The 24,732-nt window shown below is 35.8% G+C and overlaps 1 protein-coding gene across 3 annotated transcripts in view; it reads left to right on the forward strand.

Moving 5' to 3' along the window:
• Positions 1–7,363: 7,363 nt before the first annotated feature.
• LOC120636346 (potassium voltage-gated channel protein Shaker) overlaps positions 7,364–24,732 on the forward strand; it is a 133,041-nt gene continuing 115,672 nt past the window's right edge. For all 3 annotated transcript variants that reach the window (XM_039907785.1, XM_039907786.1, XM_039907787.1), the window contains exon 1: positions 7,364–7,582. In XM_039907785.1, coding sequence (XP_039763719.1) covers positions 7,473–7,582 — 110 coding nt within the window. In that variant the 5' untranslated portion in view covers positions 7,364–7,472. The remainder of the gene's footprint in view (positions 7,583–24,732) is intronic.

The following is a 24,732-nucleotide window of genomic DNA, read 5'->3' on the forward strand; positions in this document are numbered from 1 at the left end:
AGATTTCCTAGGGTATGCTGTACATGTGCATGTTGACTTTACAATGAATAATTGTAACTATTTATTATTTATTTTATTATTACTATTTATTTTATTATTTGTTATTGTTAATTGTTGACTTAACAATTATTCATTGTAAAGTCAACATCTCCTGAGGATGCTCCGGTTTCGGAGCGATACGTGCGTAGAGGGTATATTGCCGAAGATCTGTTTGGTGTGGAGTAAAAGGATTGAAGGAATTATAAATTACACCACACAGATTCTCCTGCTTTTCGCGGAGTATAGCAAATTAAGCTTAATTTTGATAATATATCATGGATTTCCGCAAAGTAACGCCTGCTTTTATCCAAGAATGGGTTAAGTTTTCCACCATGCTAGCGGCTCGGTGGACCCTACAAATCTTTGAGAACATTATGGAGAACTCAGGGATGCAGGTTTCCTCAAAACCTTTTCCTTGACCGTTGAAGCAAGTGCTATTTTAATTGCTTAAAACTTACATAATTTACAAAAGTTAAAAGTACGGGATTCGAACTCGGTCTCCGAAAGTTAATTCGAAGTCCAACCCTATATATAAGGCTATCAATTTTCGATATTCAGATTATAATAATTACTATGATGCTCTGTGATGGTGACAATATCGATCGCGCCTAATCAAATAAATGTTACCGTTGGCTTACCTTATTATAAACAAGGTTAACGGTCGTTGCTATGACAGGGACCCGCCATTTTGGATAGTAATTATGCATCAAACATAAATAAACAGAGCGTGTAGTGCAGTTAATAAATATTTCGTGGGACCGTCGGGCTAAAATAGATAGCAGATAGTTTGGAATAATCTTTACTCATATTTATAAATGCGAAAGATTGAATGTCTGCTTGTCACTCAATTATAAAAGAACGGCTGAACGGATCTATATGAAATACAGCGCAGAGATTGATTGTCTAGCACATAAGCTACGTACTTTGTACCCCGGAAAAATTTACTTGCCGTGGGATAGACTGGCTTTTGTTTTTCATAGAGCAAGAGATTGATATGTTTTTTTGCTTTTTTGCCTAATAGTAGTTCAGGGGGTTAGAGAACAACACGGGTAAATACATAAAAAAATTATCAACATCAACATACAAACCAAGGGCAAGGATTAGTAACACTAAATTACCAATTAAATTCTAATAATATTTTATTAATGAAAATCGATATTTATAATCTGTTCAATCAAGTGATATGAACGAAGTTTATTTTCATAATTAAAAATGTAGTGGTAAGTTAAAAAATATCTGCATACCTTTTACTTTTCGAAAAGGGATTACCTCCTGACGGCTTGGTTTCTAACCTGCTAGACGGTTAAAATTCCGGCACTACCGGGCTGTCAGCGATATTCACGCCGCTTTATGCCGTCGAGAGGTCGCAAAGTCTGCGCCATTGTTTTTATTAAGTTTCAGTAAAAGTTTCAGTTGCACTTAAATTTAGTCCAAAGCTTAATATTTGAATAGGTGAAAACGCTGAAGCATTGAATTATGATTTTATATGTTTGATAAAAAAGCTTGGGTATGAATTGCTCTAACTTCATAGCTCAACATTAACTCGACTGTGAGATGGTGTAAACAAAAAAAAACCAGGCTAAGTTTGTGGTGGGCGAATGTAGTTACCACCATCACTAACATTAGTGTTAAATATTAAATGTATGAACGCTTTATAAGGGCCTGTGGTACATGAATAAAACATTTATAAATTTTGTATTTTTGAAATTTGTATGAATTCCTCAGTAAAAGTCAACTTCCGTGTTTTAAAGATAGCGTTGAGCTGTCGATCGCCGTTATTGACATTATAAAAAATGATTAATAAAAAATTTGGCACTCCTGGCACATAAAAGATCATATCGAAACGAAGTACTACGACATCGCCTTAAAGTATCACTATGAATTGATAATAGAAATTATTATAGTTACAAGTAATGTATAATTCAGTTTCCATACGAAAGTGCTTCCTAAAGTATTTGTAAAGATTTGACATCTCCTTGCCTTGTGTGAAGTATGAGTAAGAATACTACAAACACTGAAAGGGAATGAGGTATGTCAACTAAAGAAATTACTGAAAATTATTTTTTTGTTTGATCAATGCCCTAGATTGAGATAAGTGGAGTGATAACCAATCCTTATTAAATTAGCTTTTAGTACATGTGTCAAGGGTTTATATCTGTGGTTTTGTTTAAGTCATTTGTGACAGAGTTTGATTACAATTAAATCCAGCTAGTGTTATGGTTGTCACCGCGTATTTTTAACGAAAGCTTGCACAGTCAGTTTATAAATATTGATCCCAGTAAAAAGCTGCGAAACAAAGGTTTTCCTTTTCATGAATACAATAACACCCGATCGGCCGTGGCGTGCATAGAAGGTATGCACAGGATATGCAGATGATATAGAATGAAGAAAATCTCCAGTACGAGTTATAAATACTAAAGGGTAGGCTTTTCATAACTCTTACAATGCCTAGCCTTATGTTTCGTATAACTCGTACAGGTAATTTTCTTGCTCATTTTATTTATTTATTAAGGATACTAACAATATACATATCTATTTTCTTCATTTTATCATCTGCATACCCTGTGCATACCCTCTATACACGCCACTGCCCTCTACCCTTGTATGTTTAATGTGTACATGAACGTGCGAACCGACATATTTAAAGGATATTAAATCTAACTTCAAAACCCTTTACGAGTTAAGGCCCTACATCCAGAGCTTATATTTAAAAGCGTTCACCTCTTATAGGATGTAAATAAATCACGCGCGGGACGCCGTCCGTTGCGCTGAATGAAAACCATTTATTTTACTACTTTAATAAAACCACTATTTACCTACCGGGTAAATACCCTACTGCGGTAAGGTTTTCTTTTACATTCAGTATGTTTTTGTGCCTGCATCTCCTCAAAAGTTTTAAAATCTATGTCTTTTCTCGTGCTCAGATTTCTTCGTCATGTGTACCTCTAGAGTTTTTTATAGCCAACTTGAATAATAAAGTATCAGATGCTTTTACAGTGAAGAAAAACATTAGGACATGCATTGCTGACAATTCTCCATAATATTCTATAACAAAAACAATGGATACTTATAACTTTATTAACAGAAAAAATAAATTATTTATCACTGTGTTACACCCATTAAAGCCCGGCTCTAAATGCACCACTTGAAGGGTACATACACCTGAAAATATTTCATTCAGGGGTAGTCGAAGATGTATTTTTAATGATCTGACAGTTCTCCATAATATTCTAAAGAGCGTGTGAAGTCTAACAATTTGCATTTTTCCAGCGTGGTGGGTTACGCTTTTAACCCTCTCATTCTGAGATCAGACCTATCTCCTATCTGTGATAATAATGATTGCAAACGTAATTAATTCTCCGTATTTTGGGGATGCAACGAATTATTTGAGCTTCCATTTTTTTTATCAAAAGATGCACAAATTTACATAATTTTTTTTTCTCGCCATACTGGCGACTTGACGCATATTTGAAGCGGTGATAGCCCATTGGGTAAGACTTTGACTTCACTGCCGGAGGGCTGAGTTCGAATCCCAACACGCACTTCTAAATTTTAAGATATGTACGTTTTAAGCGTTTTAAAAATATTACTTTCTTCAACGGTGAAGGAAAACATCGTGAATAAACCTGCATGCCTGACAGTTCTCCATGATGTTCTCAAAGGTGTGTGGAGTACGCCGATTCGCCCTGGGCCAGTGGCCGGCCATAACTTCTTCTCATTGTGGGAGAAGACTCATACCTCGTAGTTGGCCCGTAATGAGTTGATATGATGATGATGATGGCGCATACTTGCATTACAGGCTATAATAATTAACGTTTCCTCTTTGTTAGAAACTACCGAGATAAAAGCTTCCTTATGTAAATATTTTACAGTCGTGCCACCCAGCCCTGTAGGGAAACAAACATCGTTTATATTTAAATGCTATGTTATCTATCAAACTGCCTATTATTAAGTCCCCCAGGCCGCTTTAAGCCTGGGCCATGAATTTGCGATGTGATAAGCGGGTCTATAGTGAAATTACACTACTGGCTAAGGTCATCTACGAAACGTACAGAAATCTTTGATGAGCTTTTGTTACATGATTCTGGAGGAAATTTAATCTTGACCAATTCTGTAATATGCAAGTCTCTAACTGAACTAAATTGTTAGGCCCATAAGACATTTGGTTGTTTCTGTTTTCATAATATTTGCAGTAGAAATTGCCTTTATTAACAATAACTAATTAGTATCGCTTTTCATATAAAACCGGATTGGTAACATTGATTTACTTTAATCTGTTTTTAACCACATTTTTACTACAATCTTTCACCACCGGGGTGAGTAGCGGGATAACATGTAAGAGATGTAGCAGTTATATTAAACACACCCAATACATGTCTGTATTCCGTTTCTAGCGGCATCGCACTGATTTTCTAAATTGCTTTGCGGCAAGTCTTCGTGGGTAAGTTGGTAACTAGCCACGGCCGAAACCTACTACCGGAGCAGATCAGATAAAATTCAGACTTCATGAATACCTAAATGTGTCAAAAATAAAGTTTTTACTCACACTTTTAGCGATGTTACATTAGGATACGCAATAGATATGACACATCTAATTCGTCAACGTTTATGGACCCTTTCGTAAATTTTGTACAATTATAATAACTGATTAAAGAAGTTTGTCTTTGCATGAGTTTAAACTGTGTGTTAAAAAAAATCGATCGTTGAACGATTCACACTTTTGGCGTTACATAGATGGTAATAAAATGTGAAATGTGGATGATTTTAAAGAATACCTGCTAATCTGATTACCTCATGGATTTATGAATACAGAGTAGCCTTTCTTTAAATATTTTCCGCAATGTCGCCTCATGTGGAAAGTCATGGCCTTCTCTTATACTATATAGTAGAACATAATATCTATTACTTATGATAAAACTGAAGAGTTTGCTTGTTTGTTTGTAGCGCCAATCTCTACTCTACAAATTGGATTTGTCTTTTCTTATTGGAAGCAAAACGTAGTTTAAATACAAACACTGGTTGATTGGTAGTTTAAGGTGGTAGCACCACTACTAGTTGTACAATATTATATTGTCGTGATACGTGTAATTACTCTGAAGTCATATATTTATTCCTTAAGGACGTAAGAACACTAATGCGACTCGTTACTAATTGCAATCTGCAGAATAGCCCTTATTATAGGACATTCTTGGCAGCTGTTGCTGATAATGAGACTTAAAGCAAATTAAAACGAAATATTATTATCTATTACGTTTGAGAAGGAAGAATTTCACAAAAAGAATATATTTTTTAATTATTTGTAGTTTTTTTGTCTAAGTTTTGCAAGACGGGGAAATTACAAAAATCCAAAAATAGCATGTTTTTAAAAAACTTAACCATTCTATGAGTGTATAGTTTTTGCACCAACTTTAGTGAGGGTTTGTTTACTTTTTTTTTCTTTGTTTCTTACTTCGCTCTTGAATTCATTTGAATATGTTGGTAAGTCATGATACAATCCAATTTGATGGAAGGCTAACCTTAGTTAGCCTTCCATCAAATTCCTTATGTTAGTCCATAAATAGCGGAATTAATGTTTCCACGCGGCATTGTAGCAGAACATAGCCACGGCTTAAGAAAGACTGGAGTGATACGTCTGTCTGTGTGATTTTAATAACATTTTTGATTAATTATAAAAACCTACGGCTGCCTGTACAAAATCGGTCACTGAAATGTCATGTATGTGAAATGAAAAGTTAATGACTGCTCTTTAATGGTAATAATGTAATTCGAATCGGTTGCCATACGGATATGTAATTAAAATATTATAAGGGCTATTATATATTATATTATGATTAATATCTCAATCTATTGAGAGAAATAAAATTCAGGTGGTTTTGGTGTAGAAAATGAAAGAGAAAAAGTTTTTTAATTTATAGATAGAACTTTTGATGCGCTGGTTACCTAAACAAAAAAGTGTTATTAGTACGATGGCGAAAATTACACAACAAACCAAACGTAAAACAAAAGCAACATGGTTTCCAAACGCGCCCTGGTTTCAAACTATCTGCAACAAACCGCTGTTCTTTTTTCTGCTTTGCGATACGATTGTTTGTGACGCCACTCATTCAATGTCATTTGTCTATGACAGTTGATGAGAGCAATCTAACGGTACCTCTTTTATTAAAATCTATCCGCTTGTTCAGTATGATTCTTAGAAGATGGAAAATGAAAATGAAAAAATGTTTTATTTTAAAATGAGATTATACTTATAATTTTAATAACAGAAAAATAAATTAGTTAAAACTGTGTTACACCCATTAAAGACCGCCTTTGTATTCGCCACTTGATGCATACATACACCTGAAAATACTTCATTCAGGGGTAGTCGAAAATAAAGATGTATTTTTTTAATGATCGCTCACAAATTTCATAACATAAATTACGTACACTTTTCCGAGAACCCTCTATCTAGGTAAAAATGCAATATTATTTTTTAACGTTTAGTAGGTACGAGTACTTTTATATTCCCGCTTTTTATTTCATATTTATAAACATTTTAATTAAACGAAGGAAAAACACATTCATATTATGCTCGTGTAAAATAAGAATCATCTTTCCCTCAGATATGTTAATTATTGATGGTAATTACTCAATTTAATTTAGTTTACACCAATTTCTCAAGTTTAAATTAAATTTTCTTACAACATGCCAACATTCTTACTTATTATGACGCTTCTACATGTGGCAAAGGCAATAAACTCGTCAATTTCGTATTGGCAGACGAATTTAAACTTTCTTTACAGCTTTACTGAGAAAGTTTAAAGTTTATCAGCGGACAATGGAGATCTCGAGGTATCTGTACGTGATCAAATCAGAACTAATGAGATTCTTATAAAATCCAAATACGCAGAACTGAAAGTATAAATATTTCAATAGATTTCTTAAGTTCGGACGTTTTTAGTTGTGACATTTCTAAAATTACGTACGTGAAACTCCAAAATCTGCGTTGCACATTATGAAAACTCATCATACATTCGAAGATAAGTATTTTCGAATTCGATAATTTTCTATTAACAGAAATGCAGTTTCAACAATATAACAAGCAGAAGCGCTCGAGCGATATGATATATCAAACGTGGCCAACGAAACATTTACAATAAATAAAAATGTAGAAAGTAAAAAATACAAAATAATACAACTTATGACGAGATACAATAATTCAATTGTGATGTTTAGAACGTACTGTACCAATGAAGGCGTCCAAATTTTTCGAATTAGATAAAGATTTAACTTAGTAGTTATATTATATAGAGTTCTATTTATATCGTGGGTGATTGGTCGCAAGATAGTGTTAAGACAATGTATGTGGTCGCCGCGATCCTGCGGCGCCGCGGAGAGTTGACTATGAGACTTTGATCGTCGGTGGTGGAATGTGGCTGTGAAGGAGGTGCAAGATGGCGGCAGTCGCCGGCCTGTACGGACTGGGGGACGACCAGCGGGGAAGGCACCGGCGCGGCCAGGCCAACGCTGAGCGCTCCGAGTCCAGGGATGACAACACAGAGGCGTGAGTGTTTATTTATTATTTATTCTTCTCCCATTTCTACTATCAGCCATTATTTTAAATGCTGAAGAGCTTAGGCGTTATGACGTGTTAACTGTAATAATTGAAGCTCCGTCAAACTCAGTAACTGTCATATCTAATCCCTGATGTTGTGTTTGGAAGTAAAAAAATTAAATGTATTTATTGGGATCGGAACATGTCATCTTTGAATATGAAGATTGTTGTCGGTATTTCGCATGAGCAACCGTTAATTCTTGGAAATAGGGATAACATAATATTGTATGCATGATGTTGAATTTAAATGTGACAATTTAAATATATAAAATACCACTGTAAGTTATTTATTTTTTAGGTACATAAATAATAAAAAGTATAATACTTTGGACCAAAGTAAAATGGCGTTTATTATTCTTGGATATATATTGTGTGGTGTTTTTAAGACTCAAAACCTTACGTCGCCTCTAAATAACATGAGTTATAGGGGGCAGTTTAAAAAATAAATAAGCTATAAATGAGAGATTCTGAACTGATTATTGCATAATTGCAATATTAAATCGATTAAACATTACCATTCATAATAAGTAGGTCAAGAGACAACTACCTACACGTTCCTACCGTGAAGGAATTATTAATAAATATAATGACTGAGCTCCACAATTGGATTTTCATACAACCTTTAATTCTTAGTTGACCATCAAGGCATAATAGACTTAGTGGGCAGGTCAATTAACTTTTTTTCTATACAAGTTAGCGGGGGGAGTACGGGGAGTTAGCGCTTGACTGCAATTTTACCCGGTATTAAGTGACGATGCAGTCTAAGGCTGGGGCCACATTGATATTCTTTTAGCGTATCGTAACTAGTTTTTAAAACTCATTATTTTAAAGACTCTTAAAAATATTATTTCACTACTGGATTCTGCAGTCTCCGTTTTACCTAAACTGTAAAATGACTGCAGAATTCAGTTCTTTGAATAGTACGGCTATAAAGGTAATACGGGACTTGTTAATTAGTTCCTAAAAGGCTCTTGAAGATAATTTTGGCCCTTGTTATTACCCCGTTTGAGTCGTGCGGCATAACATTATTATTAATTATTAAACTCTTTATTTGTACACCACAACATTAACATATATAAAATATGACAAAAACAGAAACATATCGAAAGAAGTAGTAATACAAAAGGTGGCCTTATAACTTAATGGCGATCTCTGCCAGGCAACCTTTGAACTAGGAAAAACAAAAAGAAGAGGAGAATAGACTGCTGGTGGTACAAATGTTAAAATAAATACATGCGAATAACTACATGCTAATACATAAACTAGTGTACACAAATAGAACAAAAGTAAATAATATAATTAATAAATAAACATAAAAATAAACTAATATATATAATAACAACACTTACATATTTAACATTGTAGTTGTGAGACATTACAAAGGAGTGTAGTCTTTCGAATGACCTGGATGCTCAGCTACTTTTTTTGACGTGACAACGTCTTATAATTCGATAGAGCCGGCTGCACGCACGAAAAAACATGACGCATGCGGCGTTACCTCGCTCTGAGGCGTTCCATTCAAGGCTTGAAGTGCAAGCGTGAGCGCGGAACGAGCGACAAAGAGGCACAGTCGGCCTCCGCGTTCTACATCTGCCTCTCTCTTACTTGAGTGAGCGATGCGACCGCGTGGACAGCTTCTATACAATAATACATTTACATGTTTTCGGCAAGGATGAAGTGCAGTGAAAAGTGAATGTGGTGTCAATTGTTTATAGCAACGATAATATCTATCAAACAAATAAAATTAAAGGTTTCTTTTGAAAAAGCAACCATTCCATCAATATTTTTTTACGACGTTGTCACGTTCAACTATCGTCAGTAAGCCGACTTTACAGACAACTATTTTTTTGTAGTGGATAGTAATGGCTGATGGCTCACCTGATGGTAAGTAGAAAACCATCGCCTATAACAGAGCAACAAGTCACAGGGAATGCAAGGAGTCATATGCCGCCTTGTGTCCATCAATTTGAGGCGTAGGCGTTAAGCCTTATAGGCCTGCAATAACAGCGGCAACAACGCTGTTCAGGCTGGAACACAGCTTCGCAACAATGCTGCTTAGCGGCTAAGATAAGCATGGCCACTTATCACATCTCCCTGTCGTTCTTTGTTAACCGTAGACTAGTACCAAATATTCAGGTTAAAGAATCATTTATTTCTCTTAAAGAATAATTTTACATATTCACTTACAGAGAAATCATATTCAACTTACATTATTTTATTTAGATTAGCAATCATATTAAACTTATTATTAAGATATACAAATAAATTATTAAAGATCTACCCTCAGAAACATCGATAACCGTATGTTGCGAAATGCGAAGTCGTTGCCATAGTGTATTCATAAGCGGTATTACAACATTACAACTGAGATAATATGCGATTTTCTAGTTTGCGTTTGATAATTGTAAATGACTTCGCATTATAGGTAATATTGCATACGTGTACATTTTGTTGAAGATATAGCGCTGATTCTGGTTTCAGTTTCCATCGCACCAGAATGCTAAATCAATGAGTGGTTTAAACCCAAAACCTTTTTTTTTTGAACAAATAAAAATACCACGCCAGCTTCTTGTGCTGACTTGAATAAAATAAAATTAATAGTGCTTCTCTATCTATCTATCTTATCTAATCTAATCCGAAGCTTTGCGGTGCATGTCAAGTCAGATTAAATATGTTGTATTTTTATTGCCGCATCCATTCTAATACTCGACTCCATATTGTATCTAAAAGCGTGTCACGACCGTGATTCTACCCACGTGTTTAACTTGTTAAGTGTTTATTAATTAAGGCATATTGAATTATTATACTAAGCGGTGATAGCCCAGTGATTAAGACTTCGACTTCACTTTTGGGGGGCCGAGTTCGAATCCCAGCACGCACCTCTAGTTATGTGCGTTTTAAGCTATTAAATATTACTTGCTTGAACGCTGAAGGAAAACACGTGATTAAATCTGCATGCTTGAGAGTTCTCCATAATGTTCTTGATGGTCTGTGGAGTCACAAATCCGCACTGGGCCAGTGTGATGGACTACAGCCTTAACCCCTTTTCATTGTGGGGGGAGACCCTTGCCCTGTAGTGGGGCGGTAATGGGTTGATATGATGATATTTAATTAAATTTTAATGGGCAGGTCAATTAACTGCAGTCATTCAGAATGCTCAACGTTACTAAGTAATAGCGGGCTACGCAAAAATCTAGGGCACGGAGATGTTGAGAGTTAAACACCTTTTATTTTAGGACGTGGTAGGTTTTAATGTTAATGTATACACAAAAGAAGTGTAGACGGCTATTAAACGGTTATACGGTTATTATTTTACGTTCATTCCCGAAAGAATATTAACAAAGCAATGAAATATTTTGTTAAATAAAACTTTTTATTTTGTTTTATTCCACTACAAGTTAGCCCTTGATCGCAATCTCACCTGGTGATAAGTGATGATGAAGTCTAAGATGCTAACGGGCTAACCATTTAGGGAGTATTTAGTCACACCCCTAAATAGTTTATTCGCGACATCGCACCGGAACACTAAATCGCTTAGCGGCAGGTCTTTGTCAGTAGAGTGATATCTAGCCACAGCTAAAGCCTTCTACCAGGCCAAAGTAGAGAAAATTCAGAAATTTTAAATTCCCAAATTGCCCTAATTCCCCTGCCGGGAATCGAATTAGGGACTTCTTACCTAAATTCATAGAGATCACCGTTGCGCCAGGATGGTCGTCAAAAAAGGTAAGCTATATCTATAAAATAGTCATTCTGTACATAAATCTTTGAAATATTCCACACAATGCTCGATTATCTGCATTTGTTATTATTTTAAAAAATGCAAATGCTATGTTAGACATTTTACGGTAAACGATGCGGGGTCAGGTACTAAACTTTTGGATCCTCATATTCATCTTCGTCTTTTATCCATTACCGGCCCACTACAGGACACGGGTCTCCTTCAACAATAACGAGGGTTTAGGCCGCTGTCCCCATGCTGAATGCGGAGACCTTACACGCCTTTGGGAACATAATGGAGAATCTAAGGCTTGCATCCAAAGCTGTTTTCATACAATTTAAATCGCCGTTAATGCAAGTTATATTAAAATGCTTAAAAAATCAAATAGTTTTGTTAAGACAGTTAACCGTGCGTGCCGAGCAGTGGCGTGCATAGCGTGCATCGTCAGACGATATAAAATGAAGAAAAACATGAGAAAGAGTTATAAAAAACTTAAGGATAGGCTATTACAAAAAAGCCTAGCCCTTATATATTTATAACTCGTACTGGGGATTTTCTTCATTTCATATCATCTGCATACCCTGTGCATACCCTCTATGCACGCAACTGGTGCCGAGGATAGGAAAACTCTAAACAATAACAGCTTCACTGCGCTGTGCCCAGTACTGGTACATCAGTAGTATGATTATAATACTTTTATAAAAACCAGTTCTATTTTTAAACCACTCTTCTGTTTTAAAAAGCGCTTCATTGTATTGAGAGCCCTTTAGTGAAGCAAAACATCGTCGAAATGTGTTGGCATAGACTCAGAGATATACGAGATTCGCACGACCCGCGGCTACACTCGCGTGTATTATTTGTGTGTACTTTTACCCTAATTACACACAAATAATACAATTATTAAACAACCTATTTTTGTATGTATATAATAAGTACAACAGGTACTACTACGGGATGGAAAAAATCCTCTAAATTAACATCTTCAAAACAAACATAACATCTGACAAAAAGTCTTTTAATTTTCGTTTGTTGCCTTTCGTTGGTTACCGTCCTGCAGATATGCTCCGGTAATGCTTCCTGCACCAAAAAACAAAACGGGGGAAAGTCTCCCTGATTATAGACCAATTTCGTTGGGCATAATTGTAGGGTGCAGTGACGTGGGGTTGGCTGGGTAGTTATTCTTAAAGGTAGGCTTTTAATAACTCTCTTTTAATAATGCTAATCCTTAAGTTTTTTATATATCGGACTGGAGATTTTCTTCAATTTATATTATCTACTCTGTGCATATTTTCTATGCACGCCACTGGTAGACTGTTTGAACGGCTTCTGCAGCCTGAACTAGTTCTCGTCCCGGTCTCTCAAACTCTACATACTCTGCTATCTTGACTCTGAAACATGCTGTGAATTATTATAAGAAGCGTGATACTTCTGCAGTGGCGTGCATTGAGGTTATGCACAGGGTAAGCACTAAGTAAGCATATAATAAAAAAAATCTCCAGTACGTGTTACAGAAAACTTAAGGGTGGACATTGTAAAAATTATGAAACGCCTCAAGTTTTTTTTTACACGTACTGGAGATTTGCTTGATTTTATATTATCTGCATACCATGTGCATACCCTCTATGCACGCTATACTTCTGTAATAATTCACAGCATTGTGTCAACGCGATCGCCGCGATTTATCCACCCTTAGTATGTCTGTGAGTCATGGCAGTCCTCCCAGAAAACTCTAACTGGCAGGTTAGGTTGCAGTTTATCACTTAATTGGCTAGTCAACTATTGCTTCAGTTCCGAACCTACAGGTAACTTTCTCATTGTGTTTGTAAACCATTAAATAGTTGTTAACAAGGTTTAATTTAGTTCCACCTGTCCCGATGTTTGTCTATCTGTAATTAAATCTTACAGGAACCATTTTCCAGTTTCCGATTCAGCTGAAATTTTGAATGTAATAATTTTAATTTTGTTTGTGATAACAATATACCTACCTACCTACTACGGCAATACACACTACGCCATCTAGCCCCGAAGTAAGCGTAGCTTGAGTTATGGGTACTACAAAGACTGATGAAGTTTATATATAAAATACGTAAGTATTTATTGTACACAGATGAACACTTGATACACATTTTACAATATTTTCCAGTAGTGGGAATCGAACTCACGGTCTTGGACTCACAAAGCAGGGTCGCTGACCACTGTGCCAATTGGCCGTCCAAATGTTTTAAAATTATGATATAAGGCTGATCTGCCAACTGCCCAGTGTAGTTATTATGGGCAACCCCTACCGATAGAAGAGGCCTTAACTACAGCACTGAACTGTTATAGGCTATTGATGATGATGATATTGATAAAGTTCATTTAATGATGGAGCTGGAAGATGACTCCATCGAGTTTGGGATCGTTTGATATATGACAAGGCTTCTGGTACTAAGGTTAACTTTCCAGTTTTTTTTATTTGTTACTAATATGAGGATGGCTCTTCTAGTAGGAGGCCTGTGCCGTAGGATTTATAGGATAGAGGGAATGAGAGTATTGACCCACCATGATGCTCTAATTCCGTTAAGCGGGCTTAAACGATTGTTAACACATTCTAGTGATAATAACAAGGATGATGGCTTCACGTGCTTTGCACCCAGGAATTGAACGCTGAACCTCGTGATCCGTAGTCAAGCATGCTAACCACTAGACTAACAATACAGTTGCTTATATTCAGTACATAAAATAATCATGTAATTTGACTAAAATGTATCACTCGATTGCGATTTAATCTTCTGATAAAGGTAGATTCAGTGTAAAACTAAAGCGGACTTGTTAAACTTTCACCCTTAATCGGATATTTCGAAGCATCATACCGTAACGGTAAATCGCTTGCCGATACAGCTTTACCGACAACGTAACAATAGATACCGCCGAAGCCAGATCAAACCAGATATTGCAAGCTTCAGAAAATAAAACTTCCTTGAAACCTCGAAGAGCCAGCTGAGAATTATATTCCAATCGTATTATTTTTAAAGCCAATACCTACATGAGCATGTTGTTAAACGTACCTCGGGCTCACGATATGTTATATTAGGTACTATACGTTGCCCGTGACTTCGTTTTTTATTTATACAAAAACAGCGCATCAGCACTTTTTAACTAAACTAAATTAGGAAGAGAAACATCAGTCAATTCTCCAAAGACAGCAACCACGTCAGGGTTGTTAATTCTTTGTTATAGGTTAGGACTTCAGCTTCACTTTCGGGTGGTTATTACGCACCTCTAACTTGTTTAAGTTATGTGCACTTTAAGCAATTAAAATATAACGGTGAAGGAAAGGTGAAGGACATCATGAGAAAACTTGCATGCCTGAAAATCCTTCATTATGTTTTCAACAGCGTGTGGAGTCCAGCAATCCGCACTGGACCAGCGTGGTGGACTACGGTCTTACGGTCTTAATGAAAAGTCATTGTGACAGGAGACTCGTGCCCTGTAGGCCGGTAATGAGTTGATTTGATGATGGTGAACTCGGTTGTCAAAAAGACAAGTGCGTGTATTCTAGTAAATTAGGTATTTAACCTCGTTCAATATCTACCTTTCTTTTGTGTTTTACTATACTCCTTTATTTTAAAGGGTAAAAGAAACTCCGTTTTTCGTTCTGTATTTTAAAGTCTAGTTTTCCCGGGATGAAATGTGCTTCATACCCTATGTACCTCTGACGGCTGATTGGCGCAGTTACCCTGCTTTCTGAGCCCAAGGCTGTGCGTTCGATTCCCACTAGGTACTGGAAAATGTTTGTGTGATGAGCATGAAGGTTTTTTAGTGTCTGGGTGTTTATATGTATTTTCTAAGTATTCATGTATATAATTCATAAAAATATTCATCAGTCATCTACCCATAACACAAGCTACGCTTACTTTGGGGCAGTGGCGTGCATCTCATAGATGCAAATAAGCAGTGCATACCCTGACCTCAGGGCCTCTCAGACCATACGGACGACTTAAAATTTAAAGATTGAAAAAAAATTAAACAATTTATAGAAAACTATAAAAGCGCCATCTAGTTAAAACCGGCCGCACTTCTATGTAAATCAATGGACAAGTCCCGTGTCATGGTTTAGAACTAAAATAGACAAACTGCATAATATTTCGACTATATTTTAATTTTGAGTTGTAAACAGTATCCCTAAATAAAAAATAACGCTTTAAATATAATTTAAATCTCATAAAATTAGCTGGGGTTTTCACGATTAAGTATCCATTGCCGGGCAAATCGTTTATTCGTCGCTCGAATTAATGCGCCGCGCCGTCGCGGTCTCCATAGAAGCACGGCGATTGAATGCATCTGTCGTTACTTGTGTGCACCAGCACACAAGGAAGTTCTGGTGTGTAGTGATATAATCGCGTGCGTGCTTACACAATATTGGGCTCTTTCTATGTGTGCTAGTTTTCAAGGTTTCCAGTATAGGGGTTTCGATTGTGTGCAAATCTTAAAAGCACTGCTTACGGAAATTTGAAATCCAAATGTATGCTTTGTTTTTTTATAAGCGCAAGTAATTTGCTTTGTTTGTTATTGTTTTAAACGGCAATAATTATTTGTGTATTTGTAGTTAAAAAATTTATCAATGAATTTTATTACATTCAAGGTCTTTAGAAATTTATAAGTACCTAATTTGTTCAAAAAGTATATTAAAATAACCAAATTAAAAGTTGCCGAATTATGTTAAATAAATTATTAACGTATACCTGGTGCCATTGGTAACTGATGAAGTAATATTCTTCAAATGACAACTTTTAATAGCATTTGTGTACTAAGAAAATATTACGGACATATTTTGACTATGATATTCTCATTATCGCTGGCGAACGCTCAGCGCCATTATTGTTTACCTTTTACCTTCTGTCATAACAACTTATATTCACCGAATTAGAATTAATTACTGTTTTTTTCGTTTGCTGTACGGTTCTTTGTAAATAGTTACAATTATTATTGTTAACATTAACCTTTGTGACAGTGTACTGTTTGTAAATGATTGTGAGGAATATTCTTAGTGTAAGAAAGTTCTTATATTCGGCGTGTGATCTGATGGTTCAGTGTGCTTGGAAAATGTAGGTAAGTTTAGAGCTAATTCTTAACTAACGTTTAATTGAGATTATTCGTAAAGGAAGGAATGCACCTACAAGGAGCGGCACGTAAAAAGAGCTCTGACTGACTTACAGAAACAGGCGAATAGCAGTGATCAATGTTTTGTTTCATTATTTATTTATAATAATACCTATGTTTGTTTATTGTTTACACAAAAAACATTATTTAATGTAATTGCCGCAATGGCAGACAATTTTAAAAACTCGCTAGTCGGTCGTCTCAGAGCTTACTAAACCTATTGGAAATGGGAGATGATGAGAAGATCTACATGGGTATCACAAACAATGTTAGGTTAGGTACCTACTCACAAATAAAATTATACAGTAACATCAAAATAGCATGTTCAGTACCTAATTTTTTATGCATACCCTGACCGAAAACCCTATGCACGCCACTGCTTTGGGGCTAGATGGCGATGTGTGTATTGTCGTAGTATATTAATTTATTTCTTTATTTTAGCCTTGATGTTATATATTTTTTTCTTAAAATGCCAAGATAGCAAGCTATGAAACCAATTGAAGGTAACTAAGACTTAAATTTAAAATCCCCTTAAACATTACGAATATTAATATATATTTTATCGCGATAAAAACATTAAAAATCGATCTACTCTCTTTACATCGTCGCTTAATAATCACAATTTCCGTCCTTGGGGAGCTGTTCTGAAAACTTTTCATTTCCAAATGCAGATCAGTCATGAAAATGCTATTCGAAGTTTACGTTAGGGAAAAAGCTATTTCCATCTACTTTAATAGTTTTCTCATGAAATTTATGTTCAATCTCATAATGAAATCTCAGAGAATCTTAAAATGAAATCTGAGCACCCAATACTTTTGGCTAAGCACTGGCAGGCCTGCGCTCTGTATTTAAGGTACCATATCATACCTCCTGCCGCGTCTAACCTCGAATCGGTGCAAGTATCTACCTGATAGGCGATCAGATCATTACTGCCCCAGTTCCCACTGTTAAAAACATGGCCCTTCAATGAACAATCTCTCTAGAAGAAAAGGTTTCAAAGTATTTATAATTAAAGGGGAGAAATATAAAAGTGGGTCTAACCCAACACGCTGCTCTTATAAGGCCACGTAGTGGACGATTATGTGCAGTGTAGTTAATATGTTGAGTATGCCAAAATGAGAATAAAATACCAGATACTATGAATTAAGTTTTTTTTTTTTCTATATAAAAAGATATGTTGTTCTTGACCTATTTATATTGTTCTGAGTAAATGTTTATAAGCGAATCACGAGCACGTGGTTTTGAAACTTGGGTCGGCAAGATATCGTTAAGTATTGAGTACTGTAAATTGCAGTACCATCTCGGAGTTAGAGGATGTCGCATGCCTTGGAGGTAAAGCTAATTCTTTGGACCCATGCCATGATATAAAAATTTGCAAAGCCGGACAACCTTCATTATGTCACTATCGGCTCAAAATATACCAGCTCTTTATTAGAGTGTCAGGATGCCCTAGGAATTAAAAATTCTCAAATTTGCCCTTCTTTTTTACTCCACATAGCATAGCGCTTACCTCACCTGACTGCGCCAGGTAGGTTGAACAAAATGGGTGATGGCTTAACGAGCTCTCTATGATACGAAGTATAAGTTTGAGGCCAAATTTGGATTGGTAGTGGACTCTAGAGTCTATAACCAATTCAGTCAGCAAACTTACACCAGTGTAATCTCACCTGGTGGTAGTGATAATCCTATCTAAGATAGTAGCGGACTAACCTCCCGGCAGGTATATTAAAATCATACCCCTAATAAGTTTCTACGTGACATCGTATCGGAATACTAAATCGCTTAGAGACACGTCTTTGTCAGAAGGGTGGTAAGTAGTCACGGCCGAAGCCTCCCACCAGACCACCTGCCTACTGACTTACGTTGTAGAAGCTAGGCGGCACTAACATCTTACCAAATTTAACCTAATAAAGTAAAAAATTTAAAAGCTGTACCAACTTTATGAGATTAAGTTTTAAATACCAAAGTCTGTTGAATGAGTTTTCAATTACGCCAGACGGCGCGAATTAATATTAAATGACGGCCATTCACAAAATATCTACTAAAACTGACTATACCCCTGAGAGTAAGCGACTTGATTTCGTCCGATCCCTAATTACAACTTAAGGGTCAGCGCAGACGGCATTCACATGCGCCAAATGTTTTTCTATGGTATATCATCCAAATTGGGCTAATTTTATCAGCCTAAACCTCATATCATCTAAGTCCAGCCACCAAAGCCACTGAGCCGTTAACACAGCCCGGCGGCTTGACATTGTCGCTTATCTTGACATTTACCGACTTTTAGCGAAATTCCAAGCCGCCGACCAGTGCTGCGAAAACAATCAGTAGATTACTCATTGAGGTCGAATTTCACTTGCGGTTTAAGAAAGTTATTATTTTTATAGGAAAAATAATCACTTTCTTATTTATGATAAGAGGTTTGCTAACATTGCAAGTCACAGCGTGCTTTACAAAAAAAAAGAAAAAACTTAACTTATTATGTCAAAATAATTCTACAATATATCCTTTATCCGTTAAAAGTATACAAAAATATGATGACAAAATCCCACTATCGCACTACGTCATGAAGTGGACATACAGTGGCAATTTATTATATTATATTTTTCGTCAGCCGTATTACTTCTGAATTAAGGAACTAAAAGGAACAAAATTTAAAAATAAAAATTAAATAACCCGAAAAGTTCGGTTCGGCGTCACTTTCGGGAGGAACGAATTAGATCTCTGGCACGCAACTCTAAGTTTTCGCAGGTACGGACATTTAGGCAATTAAATATAATTGTATTTAATAGCGAAGGAAAACATTGTGAGGATACCTGCATGACTCAGATTTACTCATTATGTTGTTAGAAGCGTGAATGTTTAAAAAATAGCCCCGTAGCCTTGTCGGTATACTAAGATATTGGTATACTTTTTTATTTCTTCAGCCAGCTAACTTAAGCCAGCTCCTGGCTAATAAAACTATAATTAAAACTTGTACCTTTTATACAGAATTCTAATCAAATAGGATAGAAAAGTTTAATTTTATTAGTAAGAAAAGTTATCGAGTATGTTCTTGCAGTTTATCGCTTAGTCCGCGCAGCCTCTTAGCAATCAGTGACTATAAAAAAAGTTTATACGGCCAAAGAAAATATATCTCATCGTGAAAATCTTATACTTCAATAAAGTTTTAATAGGAAATTCAAAGTAAACCTCTGACGTCTGAAATGAGGTTTTTTTTTATCATTTTAGTTCGTTGGAATTTGTTCTTATTACTTGATTTTTATCTAAATAGCAATAAATAATGTAAATACATTGTGTCATCATCATCATCAGACGTATTGACCCTTGCTGGATACAGGCATTTCTTATACGAAACAAAAATCCACCACACTGCTGCAATGCTAAAAGACGGGCTCCTTACTCCGTGCCTATTTATTTAAAATTTAATAAAAAAATTCAATACCATTTGGTAACCAGACACTGAAATCGAATGCAGAACATCGTGTCGCAGTAGAACAAGCTAAAACCTAAACCAGCTAAACTACTTAATTATCATTTTGTCTCTTAGGTTACATAAGTTTTAGCCAAAAAGCTTTTACGTATTTAATTTCGTAAAATATTCTTACAAAAAAAATATAGCGCAATAAAAGGAACTTTTGAGTCAATTAGAAATGAAGTAAAAAGAAAAAACAGTTTGAGATATTCCGGTTCAGTAGAATTTGAGAAAAACTACCATATAATTATCATTTTGTCTCTTAGGTTACATAAGTTTCAGTCAAAAAGCTTGTACGTATTTAATTTCGTAAAATATTGTTAAAAAAAAAAAAATATAGCACAATAAAAGGAACTTTTGAGTCAATTAGAAATGAAGTAAAAAGAAAAAACAGTTTGAGCTATTCCGCTTCGGTAGAATTTGAACAGAAGAGCTTTACTTCGATGGAAAATTATATTCACTAATGAGAGCGTATAATTTGGAATTTAAAGCAACCAAGAACTATTCAAATTAGTTTCTCTTACTGCCACCCAACCGCAATTGTCACCAATACACAGTTGTTATTCTAAAATCATGGTTAAACGCTTTAATTTCTCTTTCTTGTAATAAATTGTTGTTTATTTCGAACCTTTTTTCCATCACCATCATGGCTGGCATTAAGAAGTGCGAATTAATAAACTTCACACGCCTTTGAAAATATTGTGAGAAACTAAAGCACACAGATTTTCTCACTATGTTTTCTTTTACCGTTAAGGCAGGTAATATTTAATTCCTAACGATGCCTTGTTTCTCTCCATTCAACCTTATTCGATTTATAAAAGCGATACACCAGTGTTTATTAAATATTTTATAAATTCCATAGATCCGTTCTTAGACTTTTATAAATGCGAGTTATCTTCTCTAAGCGAAATTTAAAGGCATATTTTAATTTTTATTTATTTTAAAGGCGAAGATAAATTGAGTGCAACGAAAATAAATTTACATCTAGATTTTGTTTTTATTAATGCGCCTTGGTCATTGTCAGGTTCTCTTTTTAAGCTTTGCGTAACAGTATTTACTAAATTATACAGAAATTTATAATAAACTCGAAGGAAAAAAATTACTTCTAAGGCACTCATCAACTCAGTTATTCTTGACTAACGAAATTGCTAAGTTATCTGCCCCACTATTTTTTATTATTGTACATGAGAAGTTACGACGTTCCTTTCGTTGAGAGTCAATGTGTAACACTTAAAACTAATTTAGTTCCAGTAGGCCTGCTTTATAAGCACTTTTGAAAAGTCTGCCTGTTGGTAGTGACTCTACCACTGGATTCGAAGGCAGATTTCACCTAAAAGAAGCCGGCCATGAACTTAGCAGTTGTTATGTCCAATATCACGATTTACAGTCATTTTTCTAATTTGCGTGAGTTGAGAGCGCAGCAGATGGTTTGCAAATTCATGAATTGTTGGTATAGTAACCAATCCTTACTTTACCAGCTTAAACCACCACCCACCCTCCACCCTTCAACCCTTCTGAGAGGAGACCCGTGCCCTGTAATGGGACGGCCGGTAATGGGTTGGCCATGAAATTTATATATTTTAAGTATTGTAGGTCCGAAATTACCATCGGAATCATTTTATAAAAGCGTATACTCAACCCCATACAAATCTCCAAAGACTGATACATCTTACTTACATTGGAAAATGATTGCAGAAAGTGCAATTTTCAAAAAATATCATTAAGGGGCTTAGGGACCTGTTTACAATCTCTGCTAAGCAGATTAACTGGAGCATGATCCGCGGTGAAGCTCGGCAGGTATTCTCGCCCCAGATTATATAGATTTATTTAATGAGAATTTAAATGTACTTAACGACTGCAAATCGGCTTAGTAATCGGAGCATTTTCTTAACTGTTAAAGAGTTTTAAACCGATTACCTAATTATGTGCCATCATCATCATCATGGTAACCAATGGACGTTGTCTGCTGGACATAGGTCTTTTGTAGGGAGTTCCAAATTCCACGGTTCTGTGCCGCTTGGAACCAGCGGCTACCTGCGACGCGCTTAATGTCGTCTGTCAACCTCGTTGGGGGTCGACCAACGCTGCGCTTACCAGTGCGGGTTTGCCATTCCAGCAATTGTGTGTGTAATAGCCTAATGTGTAAAGGCTTCGGCTTTCTTTTAAGAGAGACAGAGTTCGATTCTCACTTCTATGCTTTTGGGGTTACGTGCGTTTTTAGTTTAATTTTATTTCATTTATTAAGGCCCAAACAGTAGACTTAATACTTAAAATTAGTACAAAGAAAATAACACATACACCATTTAAGAAGCCGCTAATAAATCAAACGAATACATTAAAATTGACAGCAAACTTATAACTAAATTATGAAACTTTAGAATATAGGCTAGAAAGACACATTAATTGATAGATATTGTTAAAAAGAGAAGACCCTTATTAACAATATCCATCAAAGTAATAGTGAAGATATATGAAAACATAAGTAGTACTTTTACGTAGAACAATTAAACGTTTAAAATATGACTGCTTTAACGGTGAAGGGAAACAACGAGAGAAAACCTGCATGCCTGAGATTCTCCACAACGTTTTCAACTGCTTGAGAAGTCTATCAATGCGCATATACTACCACCCTACTCCCTTCTTTTTCTGTATCGGGCCGGTAATAGAGAGTCAATGTTGTTGATGACTAAATTTTAGGTTAAAATCAAACAAAAAAAATTACACCCTAACATTATAGCGTTAATTGATAATCAAACAGTTTACTAGTGCTATCCTTTTCCTACTGTTCCCTGTGGTAAAGGACAGCATTACTTAATTAATCCTACCTTCTCAAGCTTTTGGATTAGATTGATTATTAACTTCGGGCGTTAGATGTTTACTTTTGCAAGTTTGCGTTGTAGACTAGGGATTTGCAAACACTTAATATTAAGACTGCTTTTCCACAGCAGACTTGTAGTGTGCACTTCATACACGCACAGAATCACTGCCTACCCTTAATAATTATACAACTCGTAAAGTAGGAGGATTTTCCCATTTTCTGCCAAGTTTCTGAATTATGCCTACCCTGGTCTAAAACCTTTTGCACGACACTGGCAGCGAAGCACCGCGCAAGGTCAAAGATATGATAAAAGGTAGTGTAGCAGAGAGAGTAAGACGTGCTCACATACTTAGCTACTGCAATCTTACCTGGTGGTAAGTGATGATGCAGTTAAGATGGTAACGTTCCAACCTGTTAGGGTGTATGGTAGACATACCCCTAATCAGTGTCTACGCGACATCGCACCGGAACTTTTAAACGCGTAGCGGCGCGTATTTTTCGGTAGGGTAGTAAATAGCCACGCCCAAAGCCCAGCAAACCAGACCAGAGAAAATTCAGAAATTATAAATTCCCAAATTTCCGACCCTTCCCCTTGCTGGGAATCGAACCAGGGACCTTCTAATTAAATTCACTCCGCTCACCGTTGCGCCCGTGAGGTTGTCAAAAATCGTCATGATAAGCTAAGCTAAGCTATGAAAAAAACCGTTCTCACTGGAAGATCCCATAATTGCCCGGACTGCAGTATCATCTGGTTTGATTTGCTGAAGCTCAGCGAGTCTAAGATGGTTATGGGCTAGTCTGTTTTTCTTTAATGCCTTCAGAAGAATTACGATCTCCTCCAACATGGAGGCCGAAAGCACTGCTTACTGTAATCTGTTCTCACAGTTAATTAGAAAATAACGGGTGCTAGGTTTATGGTAGTTATATTAAACACACACCCTTAGTTGTTTTTGACGCGGAATCGTACCGGAATTTTTACCGGTTTTTCATGATAAATCGTAACACAGATTTGGTTTCTATTTGCCATGACAGTTCCGTCATAATAGATTAAGCCATTGATAGATATTCAGGCCTCACAGACCGATAGAATGACAAAAATAAAAAAACTTTATTTTACTTTTTTTACGGCCGATTGGCGCAGTTTGCAGCGACCCTGCTCTCTGAGTTCAAGGCCGTGGGTTCGATTCCCACTACTGGATTATTTTCGTGTGATGAGCATGAATGTTTTTCAGTGTCTGGGTATTTATATGTATATTCTATGTATTTATGTTTATTATTCATACAAATATTCTGTACCCATAATCGACGCTACGCTTACTTTGGGGCTAGATGGCGATGTGTGTATTATCGTAGTATATTTATTTATTTACTTATGAAGTTTTATGCTTGGCGAGCTACTAAAATGTATCCATTCATTTCTCTTAGTAAAAATCAAATAGGAGTAAGTTTTTCCGAATGAAACAAAAGTTTTGCGTTATTATACAACGTGTAACAGGATTACGAAATAATATTGAATGATGCATAAGTATATTTTATAAGGAATACAGCCTGTAATTACTTTTAAATTAAAAGAAGCATATTTATTTTTCTATACAAACGAATTAAATATTAGTAAGTGTTTACTTATGACAACTCTTTTAAAGATAAACGCCCAACGTATGTGCGTTGGGCGTACCTACCTGATAAAGTGACAGGAGTCACATGATTTTAATTTTGCATATTGTGATGTAAGATCTGTATCTGATATCTTTCAGTAAAAACTTTGGAAGTGGTTTACTCAAACAATTTAAGGTTTTGGGTCTCACACAATCTAAGAGACAGAAAATAATGCACCTCTAAAGACTACGGTTTTAATTTACACGTTGTATAACAGACGACAAATATGAGATATTTTTTTTATAAAGAATAATTAACTTAGAGATTATTTTTTAAATTAATATTAATTG

The sequence above is a fragment of the Pararge aegeria genome, chromosome Z, assembly GCF_905163445.1.
Source record: "Pararge aegeria chromosome Z, ilParAegt1.1, whole genome shotgun sequence".
Taxonomy (NCBI): domain Eukaryota; kingdom Metazoa; phylum Arthropoda; class Insecta; order Lepidoptera; family Nymphalidae; genus Pararge; species Pararge aegeria.